General features: G+C 40.4%; 1 protein-coding gene across 5 annotated transcripts in view; it reads left to right on the plus strand.

The window, feature by feature from the left end:
• The window catches only part of LOC100029003 (lysine--tRNA ligase-like), a 49,189-nt gene that overhangs the window by 6,376 nt on the left and 21,880 nt on the right, over positions 1-20,933 (plus strand). For all 5 annotated transcript variants that reach the window (XR_008917837.1, XR_459592.2, XM_001378844.5 and 2 more), the window contains exons 4-12: positions 3,107-3,272; positions 4,191-4,284; positions 5,379-5,565; positions 5,731-5,856; positions 6,290-6,409; positions 10,052-10,214; positions 10,331-10,504; positions 10,702-10,787; positions 11,052-11,137. Coding sequence is in view for 3 of the 5 variants with exons in the window: in XM_001378844.5 (XP_001378881.3) it covers positions 3,107-3,272; positions 4,191-4,284; positions 5,379-5,565; positions 5,731-5,856; positions 6,290-6,409; positions 10,052-10,214; positions 10,331-10,504; positions 10,702-10,787; positions 11,052-11,137 (1,202 nt within the window). In the remaining 2 variants the exon portion in view is untranslated. The remainder of the gene's footprint in view (positions 1-3,106; positions 3,273-4,190; positions 4,285-5,378; positions 5,566-5,730; positions 5,857-6,289; positions 6,410-10,051; positions 10,215-10,330; positions 10,505-10,701; positions 10,788-11,051; positions 11,138-20,933) is intronic.

Consider the following 20,933-nt stretch of genomic DNA (forward strand, 5'->3'; position numbering starts at 1 on the left):
TCTAGTGCCAAACAGAGCAATTTATGCTGTCTCTGAAAGTCAATGGCCAGGTCACACTCTTTATTCAGAAATCTTTGGGTGATCTCTTTCCTCTAGGATAAAGTACAAAATCCTTAGTTTGGCATTTAAAGCCCTCTGAAACCTGACTGATACTGACCTTTCCAGTCTTATACCATGTCACACCCCTTTGTATTCTGTTACCAGTAAATAACATTTCGTCTCCTACCCCTCAGCCTCAGAAGGTCTTCCTTGTGCTTGGAATCCACTCTGTAAGGATTAAAAAAGGGGGGTTTTGTGTCAATAAAGAGTTATAAAGTAATATTGTGGTCGCCATTTTCAAAATATTATAGCTTAAGTCAAAATGACTTTTAGCAGCTATTATTTACAAAGAGGTAGAAAGAGTGAAAGTGGTAAATGTAGATAAAGAGACACTCTTAACAAGCCTTCTAGCTGGAAGAGCTTATCCAGCAAAGTAAAGTCCAGTTCAGCACCTTGGCAGGAGGCTTCCTCAGGTCTCAATCTCTGCATGGAGTCTTCAGTCAGAAGTCCACCAACGCAGCCTCCTCTATAGCCTGAGCCACTCATCTAGCAAGCTGACACAGGACCCAGGGAAAGAATCTCCTCCAAGGCCAACGCAGGAATCTCTGGAACCAATCACTCTCAATGCCAGGAAAGGAATGGTAGAAGACCATCCTGGTCTCTTTCTTTTCCACATCATTTCCTGTCTCTCTCTGCCTTTTTCACAGAAACCAATTGCAGTCTTTCAGTTTGCTTAGTCCTACCCCCAGAGCTGGGCACCCTTTGGAGGTGAGAGTTTTTGACTTGTGAACTCTCTTTTAAGTGTTGTGAAAAGTGTCTCTCCAGCCTCTGACCCTCACCTGACACCCAGCTCTCAATTGTGGCTCGCAGTAGCTGCTAGCATGCAGCAGCGGCCACACCCCAGGCAACAGCTTTGACAGGCCGGCTAAAACTTGTGAGGGTAGCCATCGGGTCGTAGACCCCTGGTGAACTAGGGCTTTGCTCACCCAGCATGTGAAGACTGTTTCGGCGGAACAGGTGGAAGAAACCAACAAGAAGGTTCAACGGCTGAGATGGCGACGCAGCAAGGCACTGTGGAGTGCTTAGGGCATGTTGGAGCACAAAAGACAACACAGTCATCCAATGCAGCTGAGGAAGGCTCCAGGAAAACGACTTTTCATGCCAATGGGCCCAGGCTTCCAACACCGAGAGAGTGGGACTATCTCTGTGCATCGACTTTTCCACTTAAATCTTCACGCACAAGTATCTTTGTGCACACTCATCTATACACCATAGATGAAAACGCACAAAGACAATCATCATCCTCGGTTACTGAGAGACTACTACACAAGGTGCTTTGAGTTCTTGATTGATTGAATTAAAGGTTGCTGATTGATTTCATTAAATAGACAAAGAGAGAGAATTCTATCTTCCCAACTCTCTCCTCCTACCTCACAGAATTCTTCTATGCACAGTAGGAGCCACCTCCTGCCAGTAGTCCTTTCCAGACCTCCCTAGTTTGAAGCCCTGTGGGCCTGCTTGAAATACTTTATAATGATTCATTATGCACCTGTACCAACCCCCTATCCCTGGCATAATGTTTATTGCTTCAGCATATGCTCAATGGCTTGCATATTGGCATTAGTATTTAGTGAATTTTGGATTGAGTAGTTAAGTGTCTTGAAAGATAGGGTCTGTAAGTAACCCAAGATATATTAATTCTGTTGGGTTCTAGTTTTTTTTTTTTTGCACTAATTTATGTAGAAACTCACAGAACTATAAAATAGGAGGTACTGGTGCCTCATAGGAAAGTTAGAAGAGCTATTTACATATGTCAGGTATACTTAGAATAATTTAAAGAGGAAATATATTTGTTGGAGCAAAAAGAAAATGTATAGACGGTACATATCTAAGAACTGAAAGAGTGAGTCAGGAATTTAAGGAGATGCCCAAAGCTGCCCATAGCAGAAAAAGCTCAGGAGTCCCTTATCTTATACTGTATTGTCACACTGAAGAATGATGACTTCTGGCTCTCAAGGGAATGGCTGGGAAAGAAGATAAAGCCTATCTATAAAGAGTGATGACACCTGACTATAAAACACTCCAGTTCAGCCCACACCCTCCCACAGGACATCAGAGAAAATATCAGCTATTTCTTTGGACAAGTTGGGACCAGACCATTTGCTCTTCATCTCCTTGGCTACAGCTTCAGATTTGTCCACCTTATAGATTTCCTTTGGTAGTGATGTCTTCCTCCCTTTCCAACCGCCATGCGTTTGACTCTTTCACCAAACCAAACCATTCTCCATCCACCTCACCACCACGGAAACTCACTGTGTGCTCTTATATCTATATCTCTGATGTTCCTCTACCTAAAATGCCTTCTTCACTCTCGTGACCTGTTGCAAATTCACTTTATACAGACTAATTCTAAGACCCTTCCTCCTGGGTGGCCCTCTTCCTAATCTCTTCTACTATTAATGATTTCCCTCCTCAGACCTCATATAGCTTCATGTTGCATGCTAGGTGAATTGCAGAGTGCTGTTAAAACTGATGTTCTCATCTCCTGTTAGCTCCTTGGGTACAGCAGCTGGGGCATATCTAAACTTTTTATCCCCGCCTCCCAATTTAACATAGTGTTCTGTATCATGTAGTAAATGTTAGTTCTGTTTGTATTTTGTATTGGTATGAATGCCCTCCGTTTTCAACATTGGGTTGAATTCATTCAATAAAATTGTGAAGAGTACAACTTGAATACAGACTCTTCAAACAAGTGCTAGTTTATGGGCAGCCTTTATGCTTTGAAAGGAAGTAATGCTTGATAGAGCAGACAGTAAACTTAAGGAGTTCATTACTTTAAGAAAGTGTAAAATCTGAAAAGAAGTTCAAGAGCAGCTGATGGATTTTCACACAAAAGTAGATATGCTTAGAACGAATCCCAAACCTTTTAAGGTTGATATTATGGAGAGCAGCTATGCTCAATCATAAGCTCTAACTTGATGCTCTTAAGGAAGAGAAAACACTGGGCTAGGTAAGCCTTTTGTATCACAGAATGGGACTCATCTTGGGCTCTTATGTTTTATCATAGCAATATTATAAGATCCGCAGCCAAGCGATCCAACAGCTGAAGATCAATGGGGACAACCCTTACCCACACAAGTTCCATGTGGATGCTTCACTTGCCCACTTTATCAAGCAGTACAGTCACTTGCAACCAGGGGACCACCTGACTGATGTCACCTTGAGAGTTGCAGGTAGATATTTCTCTCCTGTCAAGTAATTATATATTCTGAATTCCCATTATGGAGGCAGGTGGGCCATTGGTTGCATAGTGTGCAAAGTGCTAGGCTTAATCAGGAAGACCTGAGTTCAAATCTAGCCTCAGCTAATTACTAGCAATATGATCTTGGACAGGTCCTCTACTAGCCTTCATTTCTTCAATTATAAAATGAGGATAATAGTAATACCTACCTCATGATCAAATAAGATATTTTTTTTAAATACCCAGCATTTAAAAGAGGCTATATAAAGGTTTATTCCCTCTCTCCCATTTTAAAGTGCTGTGACCATATATTGTGGACACAGTAGAGAATATCTCTCCCCTGGAGTTTCCCTTATAGTCTAAAGACTAATTTGGAGAAAAGAAAGGATCTGTGTGCTGGGATTATCTGTTTCCTTACTCTTCATAGATGAAGGTAAGGTAGTTCTAAGGGATCAAATTATGTTAAGAGAGGAAGTGAAAAAAAGGTATACAAATGAGAGCCCTAGATCCATGGACAGGGGCATTGTCTGTGGCAAGCTCATTGCCTAACACATGATGATAGTTATCCTTTTATGAGGAATTATGTTCATTAGTGAGACGATGGGCATTTTATACCCTTTAGATCCAGACATACCTTTAATGGCTGTAGTTTATGAGAAGTGGGACAGATTGATTGGTACAGCCTCTAAATGAGACTAGTATCACTGGTTGTGTTGCTTCTAGGTAAGAGCAGTTGATACTTGCCTTAACATAAGTGAGAATGCTCCTGTAGGACCTCAGAAGGGGAAAATGTTCCCCTCCATGTCATGTTCTGCAGGGAGAGGGAATTCTTTGAAATTAAGGTCACAGGATAGACTTGGCTTTTGTCAGTGATGGCAATAATGAGACAGTAAGAATTTTCTTCTTACAGGTCGTGTCCATGCAAAGCGGTCTGCAGGGAAGAAGCTGGTCTTTTATGATATTCGAGGAGAGGGCAGCAAGCTGCAGGTCAAGGCCACATCCAAGTATGTAGAGCAGTCAGCCCAATACATGGGGGGCTTGGAGGTACTCTTGGTCTTATGTTTTCCCATCCTTATTCTTTAAAACTATGGTAAGGTAGTGTTGGGTAGTGTAAGGGTTAGAAATGTGAAGGGTTTTACAAAAGGTTGGACTGGATTATTTAAGAATAGGGTCTCCAGGAATTTAATAAATTCCAAAGAGACTTTGGCACTTTATTTATAAAATATAGAAAGAGTGAAAGTAAGAAAATCAGAGAGAGGATAGGTTAAGATATCTAGGCTACCCACTAAGTATTTTGCTCTGGCTCAAACCAGGCAGGGCTAATTACTCCTTAGCCAGAGGGGCCTCGGCCTTGACCTTGAGCTGAAGACCTGGGGATTCAGGGAGCCTCTCTCAAGAGGGTAGGTCTCTCCTGAAACTAGTACCTTCAGAAAATCCAGGAAAGGGAGTCAGCCTTTTTCACTCACCACCTGTCAGTCCAAAGGGAAGCAGTCTGAGATCTCAAGCCCAAGCTCCTCCAAAGTCGAGTTGAAGACTGAAGAGAGTAGAGCGCTCGCTCTCACAGGAAGTTTCTTGCATTTTTAAAGATCATTTCTTTTCATCACTTCCTGTGACTTCCTTCATTTTGACACGTACCAATTACAGCTAAAGCTTTGCTTAGGACTGCCCAGGGGGCAGTCAGTTGATTCTGATTCATCACCCACTATCACACACATGGGTCACAGACCTCCCCCACTCAATTGTGAGTGGGGTGTATACACTTTTGGTGATTAAATCTAAAAATGGGCAGGGAAGAGTTAATTTAATCTTCACAGTAGTCAGAGTTCAGGTTATTCAGTTAACTGGAATTTATTGGATACCCAGATGGAGAATCAGTAAACAGTAGAGGGGAAAGTCCTGGCTTCACTTGACTATAATAATAATAATGATAATAATGCCTGGCATTTATATAGCACTTTAAGTTTTATAAAGCACTTTGCAGAAGAATACTACAAGGGATAGCCTTACATGTTTGTTTAGAATTTTAGTGAGGGGACCTAGGGTGAAAACATTGAACTTGGACTATTGTGTACTAAATTTAAACCTCTCTTCTACTCAGGAATTATAAATCAGAAGAAGAATTTTTTCACATAAATAACAAACTTCGACGGGGAGACATTATTGGAGTGCAGGGTAATCCAGGGAGGACCAAGAGGGGAGAGCTAAGCATCATTCCCCATGAGATTACACTCCTGTCACCATGTCTTCATATGTTGCCTCACCTTCATTTTGGCCTCAAAGACAAGGTGAGCTCTTAGTGCCTCCTCCCTCTGAATATAGCCCTCCTTGATGCCTATTTTGTTCTTTTTTTACCACCTCTCAGCATTTATGTTCTATAGGTCTTTGGTCTCATGTCTGCATTTTATGGATCAGGATATGACTTGCTAATTGCTGTGTTTATTTCTTAAAAGGAAACACGGTATCGGCAGAGGTACTTAGACTTGATCCTGAATGACTTTGTGAGGCAGAAGTTTATCACCCGCTCCAAGATAATTACCTATATAAGGAGTTTCCTAGATGAATTGGGCTTCCTGGAGGTGAGGATGGATTCTTTGTAACATCTATTCAGGCATTCCCAATGTGCATGTTCTCCACCATTTCTGCTCTTTCTTGAGGATTGCTCTAGGTCAGTAGCCTCTTAGTTGCCCCATGTTTCCATAATTTCCCTAGTACTAGGACAAGACCTGACTGCCAGAGTGGCCTTCACACAGGGAATAGGGGTGCTGGCTTAAGAGGTGACTGGTGGACATGCTAAAAGGGCCTACCCTGACTTTCTCATGTATTAGGAATTCCCATGCTAAGATGTTAATGGCATCTTGAGTTCTTCAGCAGGAAGTAGAAAAACATGTATACAGGGTCCATGAAGTTTCTTTTCTAACTCAAGAAATTATAAGTTTAGAATTAATAATAAATGTCAAATACCTGTGATCTCCTCTAGTATGGTGGTCAAGTTTCTCTTTCTCTTTCTAGGTTGAAACTCCTATGATGAACTTCATCCCAGGAGGAGCTGTTGCCAAACCCTTTATCACCTACCACAATGAGCTGGACATGAACTTGTATATGAGAATTGCCCCAGAGCTCTACCACAAGGTCAGAAGAAAATAGCCCTTCTTCTTTAATGAAAGGGCTAGCAAAGCCTGGACAGGTAGTTAGAGAGTCAGTTAAGAAGGCAGCTTGACCAGAGGGGTATCTAGTTTTGCAAATAACTCTCAGACCTCAAATGCCATCACTGTCTCTCCAGAGATTAATCTTGAGTCCCTGGCTACCTAAGGAACATTTCAGAGTAGATCTCGCTTATGCTTCTCAGCATGTCCAAAGTAGAATTCATTCTCTTCCATCTTAAATCTGCCCCTCTTCCTGACCTCTGTTTCTGAGGAATACCTCACTGTCCTTCTAGGCATAGAAGTTTGTTTTCTTAAAGTCATCCTTAACTTTTCATTCTCCCTCACCCTAATGTCCAATCATTGTCAAGCCTTGTCAGTTCTTCTTCCAGATCTCTCTCACATCTATGCACCTCTACTTACACAGCCTCTGTCCTTGTTCAGCCTCTGCATCAAGCCTCTTTTTTTTTCCAATCCATCTCCCACATGGCTACCAAAGTGATAGTTCTCAAACACATCTTACTGTGCAGCTCCCGCATTCAGAAAACTTTGGTGGTTCCTTATTACCCCTAGAATAAAAGAGAAACTGCTCCTTGTGGTGCTTAGAATCCTACCTCTTTCTAGGCTTATTACACATGATTTCCCTTCCCCTTTTCTATAGTTTGTAAGGGTTAAATTTAGGGGTTGAGACTGAATATAATAATTATTGGTCACCAAGGATTTTATTTATAAAATCCTAAATGAAACACCCAAGTCAGAATGGAGTTTATGGTGATTTAATTACAACAGGAGGAAGAAATTAAGAGAGGGAGAGAAGGAAAGGAGTTAGTTCAACTGCTCTGACTCAGGCTGAGCCGGAGGCAGGAGTTCAAGGATTTGGCCTGGGAGCCAAAGGGAAAGGGAAGTCAGTCCTTATCACTCACCCATGTGACCTATTGAAGGAAAGCTGTCTGAGGGGCTCCTCCAAGCTCGAGTTCCAGGATCGAACTCGAGCTCAGCCCTCTCCACAGGAAGTAATGAGAACTCCAGAGGCAGTTCTCTACATCACTTCCTGTGTCTCACATGTGCCAATGGTGGCTCAAGCTTGGCTTAGGACAGCTCAGGGGGGCAGTCAGTTGTTTCTGATTTGTCATTTGCTAGCACATGCCCATGTAATGTGGGTGTGCACATTCCTGGGTGCTAGACCAAGCAAGATGGAGAGAATTTAAAATTCACAAATTCCAGATCAGTAGGCTGATTTTGAGTTTGTTCTCCAGCACATTCCATCTCCTATGTGGGTATAGGCCCAGAATTTCCTCTCTTACCTGCTCCTGGATTCAGTGACTTCTTTCAGATCTTAGCTACCTTCCCCTCCCACAGGAGGCTTCCTGAGCCCTTCAGCTCCTGTCGTCTTCTTAATCCACTTCAATGACTTTAGTTATGCGTTTATCCTTTCTACATCAGAGGGCTTAGGGATGCAGTGTCCCCCACAATCTGGAAAATCTACATAAAATTTTTTGGCTCTCACTCTGTACTAGAGGGGAAGTCTAATTTTTTTCTTATCGTACCTTATTGTAAATTTGAGTTTAGTATGCATTTCTGAGTTTCTAAACTTTTTAATGGTCATCTGCTGGCCTTCACTTATCATCTGCAGCTTCTGCAAAACTCCCCTCAGATTTCCATTTAACTTCTTATGCTGATCTGATATGTTAAAACAACAAAGCAGCAAGTCACAATGTGGAAGAGTTGGATATATTTTGTTATTTAAATGCATTCGTGGTTTTTCTTGACAAAGTGTAGGTTCCTTGGGGACAAGGCCTGTGAAGATTTTGTCTTCATATTCTCAACACTTGCCTGCCACATCAGAGGCAATTGGTCAATCCTTGTTGATTGTTTTATTGATTGAATAGAAAACAAGAGTTAAGATAAGAATGGTTTCTAGGGAAAGGAAGAAGAGATCTATATCCTTTTTTCCTTAAAATCTGGTTTTTGCTTCTCTTCCTTGACAGCTTAGTTCGTTCTCTTGCCTTACCTACCTGGGATACCAAATGGGCTAATAATAAATATGTTTACTGCTATGTCTTTTCCTTTGGAGCTCATTTTAGTTTTGTGTTTTTTGTTTTTTTTGGTTTTTTTTTGTGGAGAGGATTTATGTATACCAGTGTATCTCATCATCTTAGATAATATCTTTAAATCCCATGCATTTTTAGGGGGAAAGATAGTACAGATCAGTCAGTAAATACTGATTCAATGCCCATGGTGTGTGTACCAGTCATTAGATATTCCAAGTACAGAGACTTCTCTCTATAAACTATAATCCTGTTCTATAAAAAAATATTTATTCTGAGCTTTGTAAGCAAGTAAAAAAGATCTTAAAATAATTATTGAAAATACATTTTATTTTAACTTCCATTGACAAAAGGTTTCAGATATTTAAAAAAAGAACACAAGAAAACTCTGCAAAGAAAACAAAAAAATATTATGCACAGCTATCAACTTGTGAATTATCGATCATTTTTTAAAAGATGTCTATTGAATTTTACACAATAATAAACTGTTATTTCTACTCCTCTTATAAATTTGTCTTATGTAATGGATTAGTTTGCTGTTTTTATGTAATTTGTTTTTATATTTTGGGAAGTTCTCTTTTTCCACTTTATATCTTTTAATATAAATCTTGTAATTAAAAAAAATCTTTATCATCACCATTTCTTTTTTTTTTAATCCTCACCTTCCATCTTGGAGTCAATACTATGTATTGGCTCCAAGGCAGAAGAGTGGTAAGGGCTAGGCAATGGGGGTCAAGTGACTTGCCCAGGGTCACACAGCTGGGAAGTATCTGAGCCAGATTTGAACCTAGGACCTCCCATCTGTAGGCCTGGCTCTCAATCCACTGAGCTACTCAGCTGCCCCCATCATTTCTTAATGATGCAGCAATATAGCAACATTTCATTGCATTCATATTCCAAGAGGTGACGAGAGCCCAAACTAGAATAATTATGATGCAAGAAGATGGATATGTTAGGAGGGATATACTGGAGGTAAAACAGACAGGACTTATCAACTGATGAGGTATAGGGATTGAGGAAGAGGGAAGAATCCACTCTTTCACAAACAGTAGGGCACATTCCTCCCCCCCCACCCCACCCCCCCAGTTTTCTTGCTGTTACAAATAGCAATCACTGAACTCCATTTGCCAAGCCCTTCCCCTTCTGTCTTAGGGATATTACTAGATTGGAAAGTAAGGGTTTAAAAAAAAATAGAAAAATCTTTTTGTACACATAGATCTTATTACTAATTATATTATCTTTTGAGCTCTAATTCCAATAGTAGGATCACTGGATGAATAGGCATAAACATGTTTGTTTGTAACTTAATTTTACAGTTCCATATCTTTCCCAAAATGTTGATCAGTTCATAGCTCCACTAAAATTGCACCAATGTACATGTTTTTGGTTTTGTTTTTCACAGCTTGAAGGATATAAAGTGATAGCTCAGAAGTGTTTTAATTTGCAATTTTTATGAGTTATATATTATGAATGCTGTTTCATATGGTCATCAATAATCTGTTTCTTCTATTGAAAATTCTCAGGCAGAATTTTTATATAGGGCCACTTAACCAACCCTTGCTGTGATTTTTATTCATATTTAGATGCTGGTGGTGGGTGGCATTGACCGAGTTTATGAAATTGGACGTCAGTTCAGGAATGAAGGAATTGATTTGACTCACAATCCTGAATTCACAACCTGTGAGTTCTACATGGCATATGCAGACTACCATGATCTCATGGAGATCACTGAAAAGATGATATCAGGTAGCCTCTCCACCCTACCTTTGATGTTTGCTCTCAAGGTCTTATGCCCCTCATTAGGGGGAAGGGGCATGTGGGATTTGGGCAGATCCTCTTTAAGGAGCAGATTTCTCTCTTAGGAATGGTGAAGAACATTACAGGAAGTTACAAGGTCAGCTATCATCCAGATGGCCCAGAGGGCCAGGCCTACGATATTGACTTCACACCACCCTTCCGCAGAATCAGCATGGTGGAAGAGCTGGAGAAAGCTCTTGGAATGAAGCTTCCTGAGACCAGTCTTTTTGAAACAGAAGGTAAAGACGTTACTCCAGTTTGTTCCTTCTTGACCATAGCCATTGAATCAGAAACTAGGTTGATATCATTATGAATAACTCAGTTTTATTTACATAACACTTTAAAGTTTACAAAGCCCTGTAGTTCTGCTCCAGTCACAAAATTCCTTCCCAGGGGTTTAGGAGCCCTCCCCTCATTTTGTTTATGTGGATAACAGAAACTCGTAAGATTCTTGATGATATCTGTGCGGCGAGAGATGTGGAATGTCCCCCTCCCCGGACCACAGCCAGGCTTCTCGACAAGGTAAGTGATTGTGACTTTGGGGTTCTGGTCCTTCTCATCCAAGGATGGGTGGCTCCTTCTGTTCCCTGTGAAGATAGAGGAGAGTCCAGGGTAGACATCTTCAGAGGATTCGATAGATAGGAAAACCCTGAGCCAGATATTCAGAAGCAATATTGGTATTGTAGCCTTCCTTTGGCTGGCGTCTTGGTACTCTTTCAAGGATTGGGACTAGGAAAGCGTTATTCAAATTTGCTCTCTAGCCACATGTTTTTTTTTACTGTTCAGCTTGTAGGTGAGTTCCTGGAAGTGACCTGCATCAACCCCACTTTCATCTGTGACCACCCACAAATAATGAGCCCTCTGGCCAAGTGGTAAGATACAGCATCTCTGTCTTGGAGAGGATTAGATCTTCAACCAGTTCAGGTCAACAAATTTTTTTATAAGTGCTTCTGATGTACCAGACCCTGTGCTAGGAGTTGGGGATGCCAAGACAAAACAAATAGCCTCTGCCTTTTAGGAGCTTCTGTTATACTAGGAGGATATGGGGATGGGGGAAGGCTAGGGAAATGATCAGGCACTCATTAAGCTCTTAATACAAGCCAGGGGCTATGCTAGATTCTTCACAAGTGTTTAATATCTATATATATACAGACATGTAAATATAGTTTCATGAAGACAAGAGTTCTGATAACTGGGGGATCTGCAGAAGCTGCATACTGGAAGGAACAGTTTATAAACTGAGTTTAGGATGAAGTGAGGAACATTGCCGGTGGAGCTAAAAAAGGGGTATATTTTAGATTGGGGCCACAGAGTAGCTGTGGAGAGGGAGGGCATTGTGAACATCAGAGAATATGTGATGGAGAATCACAAGAAGCAACTAGAAAAGCATATAGGAGCAGATTTGGAACACTTTAAATGCCAGGATGAGGATGTTGTCCTCTCTCTGGAGGCAATAGGAAACTCTTTAAAATTGGGGGGGGGGGGGGATGTGACATGGCCAGATCTGTGTCAAAGGACCATTAGTTGGGCTGCCTGGATGAACAAAACTTGAGGTAGAGAAAACCATTAGAAGGCTGTTGCAGGCTGTTCCAAGGTGGTTGCAGCTACACTGGGCTGAAAGTTCTGGGGGATAGGCAGCATCTTTTCCATGCTTTGTACTCAGTCCACCCCAAGTAGGGCAGCTCCCTCCTACCCCACCACAAAGCTGCCAATAGCTCCTGGAATGGAAAGGTTCACCAACTTCCCTGCCTTCTTGACCAAGCCCATAGACTTTGGTGGGTGATTTAGCCAGATTGTCTTTTCTGCTGGGGTCCAAGTGGAAATGACCATTAAAAGACAGGCAACTGGAGAAAGGGCCAGCCATCCCTGTCAACTGTCAAACAGCTGCCAAACACCAGCAGACAAGCTAGCCTAGTGGAAATAGTAAGACCCCTGAGGGAAAGACAAGTCAAGTCACCTTGATCACCCACTCCTCTCAGACCATCTGATGGAGACAGCCCAGGACTCCGAGAGCTTTGGGTATAGCAGTGCTTCCTACCCAGAGTCCTTAAGTCTTCATCCTGGGAGTATCCGGGGAGATGCAGCCTGGCAGCTGTTCCTGCAGGGGCCAGAGCCACTGAAGTCTCAAAAACAAAGTTCTTGCCACCAGAGTCCTTGTCCCTGTGGGTGAGAACAGTGCTGCTGCTGCACACAAGGACATGGGGCTCTTCATGTGGCATTTGAGTGTGAAAGGAGAAAACAGGTATTAGTCATCAGAAGAAATTGAAGATGAGATAGAATAGTTAAAGGAGTGAGCTCCTGGGGAACTGGGAAGGGCTAGAGGATCAGAAGTACAGGAAGAGGAGGTTCCCTGGGCAAGGAGAATGCCTCTTCATTAGAAACTGAAGTTAAAAGGATAGGGACTGGAGAGGAAGAGGGAGACAAGGCCTTCTGCTGAGAGGGTTGAGCCAGCAGGGTACAGGTTTGGAATGGTCAGCTGTGTAGTCAGTTAAGAGTAAAAAGATACTTATACAGCAATGAGGCCCCAGTTTGGGGTTGGATGATCTAAGTTTGTAATGAACCCGTGTGTTCAGGGTTGTGTAGCTCTCCAGGAATCAGCAGCACATGAGTAGGAGAGAGTAAATGGTGCCAGTAAACCATACCTGATGTTAGAACACACTTGATAATAGGATAGAGTGCAAGACGGAATTCAAAGGTATTGATAGTAGATAGTAGGGGATTGGTTAGCTGATAAGAAAAGGAGGTTAGGCTGATAAGAGAGGGAGAAGGGTGATGACTTGGGAGAAGAGAAAGTGATAGAGGCCCAGGTGGCACAGTGAGAATGAATGTAACAAGTCAAGAAACATGCAGTAAGTGGCTACTGTATACTAGGGGTTGTGCTTGGGAAAAGATGCTCCCTGCCCTCACAGGCTAATAGAGACAACATGCAAATAGCTTTACATAAACAAGCTGTGTTCTGGATAAATGGAAGATGATCTCAGAGGGAAGGCACTAAGATGAAAAGGGATTGGGAAAGTACTTGCAGTAGGACTTCTGCTAGGAAAGCAAGGAAGCCTAGGTGAAGGAGAGCATTTCATGCATAGGGCATGGCCTGTAAAAATGGCTAGACTTGGCAAATGGAGTGTCTTGTGGGAGGAACAGCAAGGAGGCCAGAGTCACTAGATCCAAGAGCATGTGGAGAGGGGTAAGATATGAGAAGCCTAGAAAGGTAAAAGAGGAACAGGTTATGAAGGATTATTTAAAAGAAGATTAAATCTATTCCCTATCACTTCCATATATTACTACATTTGATAATGATCAGTTTTAAGAAGGGGCCCCTTTACCCTTCCCCCTAAACACAACTTAAGTCCTTTTAAAGAAAACAGAATAAGATACAGCAGTTAACAGACTAATTTTAATTTGCCAGACACACATTCATGGCTCTTTTATTTTTAAAAACCCTTACCTTCCATCTTGAAATCAATAGTAAGCATTGGTTCCAAGACAGAAGAACAGTAAGGGCTAGTCATTGGGTCTAGGGTCACATGGCTAGGAAGTGACCGAGACAAGATTTGAGTCCAGGACCTCCCATCTTTAGGCCTGGCTCTGTATCTACTGAGCCACCTAGCTTCCTCTTATAGTTATTTTATGAAAAGATAATGCAAAGACCAGATTCCTATTGATTCTAAGTAACAAATGAATTTTCTAATTGTCTCTTTCTCATTTAATGTCTCCTCAGGTCATAGCTTGCTACTTGCAGCATTCTTTCCCTTACCTTAGGAGTACTTTGGGTTAGAGCCTCTTTAGTCCTTATAGGAAAGAATAAAAAGAAGGAGAAAGGAACATAAATGGAGCTCCTGCCCAAAATAAGAGCAGGTGGCATTCCAAATGGTTTGTTTACAAATCGACTTAAGAAGAGTAAGATGCAAATAGAGTTGAAATGAGGTTATGGTCAGAGAAATTTCAGAATTCTTTTTTTTTGTTGTTCCTCTTGTGCCATACATTTAATAACCCAACTCATTTAGTGCTAAAATGAATAGTTGTTAGGCCAGTTATCAAACCTGTTAAACCTGTGTAGTATTTTTTTTATCTTTTTTTTTTATTTTTATTTGGTCATTTCCAAACATTATTCATTGGAAACAAAGATTATTTTCTTTTCTTCCCTCCCCACCTCCCTCCACCTCTCCCACAGCCGACACGCAATTCCACTGGGTATCACATGTGTTCTTGATTCAAACCCATTTCCATGTTCTTGGTATTTGCATTAGTGTTCATTTAGAGTCTCTCCTCAGTCATATCCCCTCCACCCCTGTAGTCAAACAGTTGCTTTTCGTCGGTGTTTTTACTCCCACAGTTTATCCTCTGCTTGTGGATAGTGTTTTTTAGATCCCTGCAGATTGTTCAGGGACATTGCACTGAGACTAATGGAGAAGTCCATCACCTTCGATTGTACCACAATGTATCAGTCTCTGTGTACAATGTTTTCCTGGTTCTGCTCCTTTCGCTCTGCATCACTTCCTGGAGGTCTTTCCAGTCTCCATGGAATTCCTCCACTTTATTATTCCTTTTAGCACAATAGTATTCCATCACCAACATATACCACAATTTGTTCAGCCATTCTCCAATTGAAGGGCATCCCCTCATTTTCCAATTTTTGGCCACCACAAAGAGTACCGCTATGAATATTCTTGTACAAGTCTTTTTCCTTATTATCTCTTTGGGGTACAAGCCCAGTAGTGCTATGGCTGGATCAAAGAGCAGACAGTCTTTTATCGGCCTTTGGGCATAGTTCCAAATTGCCCTCCAGATTGGTTGGATTAATTCACAACTCCACCAACAATGAATTAATGTCCCTACTTTGCCGCATCCCATCCAGCATTCATTACTTTCCATAGCTGTCATGTTAGCCAATCTGCTAGGTGTGAGGTGATACCTCAGAGTTGTTTTGATTTGCATCTCTCTGATTATAAGAGACTTAGAACACTTTTTCATGTGCTTATTAATAGTTGTGATTTCTTTGGCTGAGAACTGCCTGTTCATGTCCCTTGCCCATTTATCAAACTGGAGAATGGCTTGGTTTTTTGTACAATTGATTTAGCTCTTTATAAATTTGAGTAATTAAACCTTTGTCAGAGGTTTTTATGAAGATTGTTTCCCAATTTGTTGCTACCCTTCTGATTTTAGTTACATTGGTTTTGTTTGTACAAAACCTTTTTAATTTGATGTAGTCAAAATTATTTATTTTACATTTTGTGACTCTTTCTAAGTCTTGCTTGGTTTTAAAATCTTTCCCTTCCCAAAGGTCTAACAGGTAAACTATTCTGTGTTCACCTAATTTATTTATAGTTTCCTTCTTTATGTTCAAGTCATTCACCCATTCTGAATTTATCTTGGTGTAGGGTGTGAGGTGTTGATCCAAACCTAATCTATCCCACACTGTCTTCCAATTTTCCCAGCAGTTTTTATCAAATAATGGATTTTTGTCCCAAAAGCTGGGATCTTTGGGTTTGTCATAAACTGTCTTGCTGAGATCATTTGCGCCAAGTCTATTCCACTGATCCTCCTTTCTGTCTCTTAGCCAGTACCAAATTGTTTTGATAACCACTGCTTTATAATATAGTTTGAGATCTGGGACTGCAAGTCCTCCTTCCTTTGCATTTTTTTTCATGATTTCCCTGGATATCCTTGATCTTTTGTTCTTCCAAATGAACTTAGTTATGGTTTTTTCTAATTCAGTAAAGAAGTTTTTTGGTAGTTCAATGGGTATGGCACTAAATAAGTAAATTAATTTGGGTAGGATTGTCATTTTTATTATGTTAGCTCATCCTACCCATGAGCAATCAATGTTTTTCCAATTGTTTAGATCTAGTTTTAGCTGTGTGGAAAGTGTTTTATAGTTGTGTTCATATAGTTCCTGCATTTGTTTTGGCAGATAGATTCCTAAGTATTTTATATTGTCTAGGGTGATTTTGAATGGGATTTCTCTCTCTATTTCTTGCTGCTGAGATGTGTTGGAAATATCTAGAAATGCTGATGACTTATGCGGGTTTATTTTGTATCCTGCAACTTTGCTAAAGTCGTTGATTATTTCGAGTAACTTTTTGGTTGATTCTCTAGGATTCCTTAAGTAAACCATCATATCATCTGCAAAGAATGATAGCTTGGTCTCCTCATTGCCAATTTTAATACCTTCAATTTCTTTTTCTTTTCTAATTGCTACTGCTAGTGTTTCTAGTACAATATTAAATAATAGAGGTGATAATAGGCATCCTTGTTTTACTCCTGATCTTATTGGAAAGGCTTCTAGTTTATCCCCATTGCAGATGATGTTTGCTGATGGTTTTAGATATATACTCTTTATTATTTTTTAGGAAAGGCCCTTCTATTCCTATACTTTCTAGTGTTTTCAATAGGAGTGGGTGTTGTATTTTATCAAAGGCTTTTTCTGCATCTATTGAGATAATCATGTGATTTTTGTCAGTTTGCTTGTTGATGTGGTCAATTATGTGGATGGTTTTCCTAATATTGAACCATCCTTGCATTCCTGGTATGAATCCTGCCTGGTCATAGTGGATGACCCTTGTGATGACTTGCTGGAGTCTTTTTGCTAGTATCCTATTTAAGATTTTTGCGTCTATATTCATTAGGGAGATTGGTCTATAGTTTTCTTTCTCTGTTTTTGACCTGCCTGGCTTTGGGATCAGTACCATGTTTGTGTCGTAGAATGAATTTGGTAGAACTCCTTCTTGGCCTATTCTGTCAAATAGTTTGTTTAATATTGGGATTAGTTGTTCTTTGAATGTTTGATAGAATTCATTTGTGAATCCATCTGGACCTGGGGATTTTTTCTTAGGGAGTTCTTTGATGGCTTGTTCAATTTCTTTTTCTGAAATGGGGTTGTTAAGGTAATGTATTTCTTCCTCTTTTAGTCTAGGCAACTTATATTTTTGTAAGTATTCATCCATATCACCTAGATTGCCATATTTGTTGCCATATAATTGGGCATAGTAGTTTTTAATGATTGCCTTAATTTCCTCTTCATTAGAGATGAGGTCTCCTTTTTCATCTTGGATACTGTCAATTTGGTTTATTTCTTTCCTTTTTTTTAATTAGACTGACTAGTACTTTGTCTATTTTATTTGTTTTTTCAAAGTACCAGCTTCTAGTCTTATTTATTAAATCAATAGTTCTTTGACTTTCGATTTTATTAATTTCTCCTTTGAGTTTTAGGATCTCTAATTTAGTCTTCATCTGAGGATTTTTAATTTTTCACTTTCTAGTTTTTTAATTTGCATGCCCAATTCATTGACCTCTTCCCTTCTTAATTTGTTTATATATTAACTCAAGGATATAAATTTCCCCCTGAGTACTGCTTTGGCTGAATCCCATAGGTTTTGAAAGGATGTCTCACCATTGTCATTTTCTTCAATGAAGTTATTAATTGTTTCTATGATTTGTTCTTTAACTGGTTTTGGAGAATCATATTATTTAATTTCCAATTAATTTTCGATTTACCTCTCCATGTTCCCTTACTAATTATTATTTTCATTGCATTGTGATCTGAGAAAGTTGCATTTATTATTTCTGCTCTTTTGCACTTGTTTGCAATGTTTTTATGCTCTAATACATGGTCAATTTTTGTGAATGTACCATGTGCTGTAGAAAAGAAGGTATATTCCTTTTTGTCCCTATTTATTTTTCTCCACATGTCTACTAACTCTAATTTTTCTAAGATTTCATTCACTTCTCTTACCTCTTTCTTATTTATTTTTTAGTTTGATTTATCTAGTTCGGATAGGGGAAGGTTCAGATCTCCCACTAGTATAGTTTTTCTATCTATTTCATCCTTGAGCTCCTCTAGTTTCTCCTTTAAAAATTTGGATGCTCTGCCATTTGGTGCATATATATTGAGTACAGATATTTCCTCATTGTCTATACTGCCTTTTATCAGGATGTAATTACCTTCCCTATCTCTTTTAACTAGATTTATTTTTACTTTGGCTTTGTCGGATATCATGATTGCGACTCCTGCCTTCTTTCTGTCAGTTGATGCCCAATAGATTTGGCTCCACCCTCTTACTTTCACCCTATGTGTGTCTACCTTTCTCATATGTGTTTCTTGTAGACAGCATATGGTAGGATTTTGGACTCTAATCCACTCTGTTATTCACTTGCGTTTTATGGGTGAGTTCATTCCATTCACATTCAGAGTTATGATTACTAGCTGTGTGTTTCCCAGCATTTTAATTTCTGCTCCTTTTCCTGCCCTTTCTTCTTTCCCTATTTCCTTCTACACCAATGTTTGCTTTTGAACAGACCCCCTTATTCCCACCCTTTTTTTACTTCCCTTTCTACCCCCTCCCTATATATCCCCCCCCTTATTTTCCTTATAGTCTTTCTAAAATTAACCCCCCACTCCCTCCCTCTCTTGTACTGCTTCCCTCCCCACCAGACCATTTGTTACCCTTCTAGTCCCCTATAGGGTGCAAATCTGTTCTCTGCCCCCAATGAATTGAATTGTTTTCCCTCTTTGAGTCACTTTCAAATCACGTAAAAGTTGAGTATTTCCTGTCTCTGACCTCTTTACCCTTCCAGTGTATTGATGTTCTCCCCCCTCCCACCATGAGCTTCTTTATGACATATAAATTTACCCCCATTTGTTTCTTTTCCCATTTCTTTTAATATTCACCTATTTTAAGCTCTAGTTATATATATATATATATGTATATATATATATATGCATACTTATGCATATGTATTTTTTGCATGCATATATCTATATACCTATTTATGTCTTGTCCTTTCATCCTATACAGTTTGTTGCTGTTCCCTCTAAGTATACTTCCTTTTGCTGCCCAGGTAATAACAACAGTTTTTAGGAGTTACCAATGACCTCTTTTCTTATAGGGATACATATCATTTTAACTTATTGAGTCTCTTAAAAATTTTTTTATTGTTTTTCTTTTTCCCCTCTTTTTTTTAATTACCTTTTGATGATTCTCTTGCTTAGACATCAAATTTTCTGTTCAGGTCTGGTCTTTTCTTTACGAATTCTTGAAATTCTTCTATTTTGTTGAATGACCAGACTTTCCCCTGTAAGAATATAGTCAGTTTTGCTAGGTAGTTGATTCTTGGTTGTAGACCTAGTTCCCTTGCTTTCCGGAATATCGTATTCCATGCCTTTCTTTTTTTCAGTGTGGATGCAGCCAGATCCTGAGTTATCCTCACTGTGGTTCCTTGGTATCTGAATGACTTCTTCTTGGCAGCTTGTAATATCTTTTCTTTGGTCTGATAGTCCTTGAATTTGGCTATAACATTCCTGGGTGTTGTCAGTTGGGGATTAAGTACAGGAGGAGGTGATCTGTGGATTCTTATCAGTCTCCACTTTTCCCTCTTGTTCAAGGATTTCGGGGTAGTTTTCTTTAATAATTTCCTGTAATATAATGTCCAGGCTTTTTCTTTTGTCATGGTCTTCTGGTAGGCCAATAATTCTTAAATTGTCTCTCCTTGAACGATTTTCTAAATCCTGTTTTGTGAATGAGATGCTTCATATTTTCCTCAATTTTTTCATTCTTTTGGTTTTGTTTTATAGAGTCCTGCTTCCTTGTGAAGTCGCTCGATTCTAATTGTTGTATTCTGGTTCTTAAAGACTGGATTTCATCCTTAGTTTTTTGGTCATCCTTTTCCTTTTGGTCGGATTTTCTTTTGGAGGTCATCTTTCATCTCCTTTGCCTCATTTTCCATCTGGTTGATTTTGGCTTTCAAGACACTATTTTCTGTTTCTAGATGACTTATCTTAGTTTTTAAGTTCTTTTCCCAATTGTCTTCAGCCTCTCTTAATTGTGTTTTGAATTGCATTTTGAGTTCTTCCAAAGCCTGTATCCAATTCGCTGGGATTTCTGATTTTTTCTTTGCTGGGTCCTCCCCCTCTGTTTCATTTGCTCTTTGCTCATTACCTGTGCAGAAGCTGTCTATTGTAATTTCTTTCTTCTTTTTCTGTTGTTTGCTCGAGTTTACCCCTTCTTTGCTCCCCGTATTTGGCTGTGCTCTTGCTCCTCTCATTTTGTTTTGGTTTTGGGGCTGTCAGTCTCCCCCCCTTGGAGCTTTGTCAGATCTCTTGGTACAGTCTCTAGGGGAGGAATGTTAGCTTCCCTGTCCTCTGGAGGCTTTTGATTGGATTGAGTTCAAGTGGGCTGGGCTGTATGTGGTATGAAGCTCTGAGGCTCTGAAGACTCCTGGAAGGCTGGGCCGCCCAGGCTCTCTCCAGTTCTTTCTAGCTGTTTCTCCACTGTCCACAAGTGCCTTTGCCCTCCTCCCTAAACTCTGAGGAGTTCTGATTGAATTGGCTGGATTGATCTGGTTATGCCCCAAGGCAAAAGTGAGGCTGGAGCCCGATGGAGGGACCCAGCTGTGGCCCCCTCTCTCCCTGGCTTCCTCCCTGCTGTCCAAGCTGGATTCTCTAAGCCCGGCGCCCTGCTGCTCACAAGGTAGACCCTCCAAGCCAGCACCTTTGGCCGCTCAAAGGTTCCCACTGCTGTTGCTGCGGGCTCAGTGCTCTGGGGTGTGGGGGAGGGGTCCTGGGATCTACCCTCTGCCTTCCCCTTCGCCCTGAGTATTCTCGGATTCCGGCTTTTGGGGGGCGTACCTTTTGATTTGAGTCCAGAAGGAGGGTTCCCCGCTTCTGTCCTG

The sequence above is a fragment of the Monodelphis domestica genome, chromosome 1, assembly GCF_027887165.1.
Source record: "Monodelphis domestica isolate mMonDom1 chromosome 1, mMonDom1.pri, whole genome shotgun sequence".
NCBI lineage: Eukaryota > Metazoa > Chordata > Mammalia > Didelphimorphia > Didelphidae > Monodelphis > Monodelphis domestica.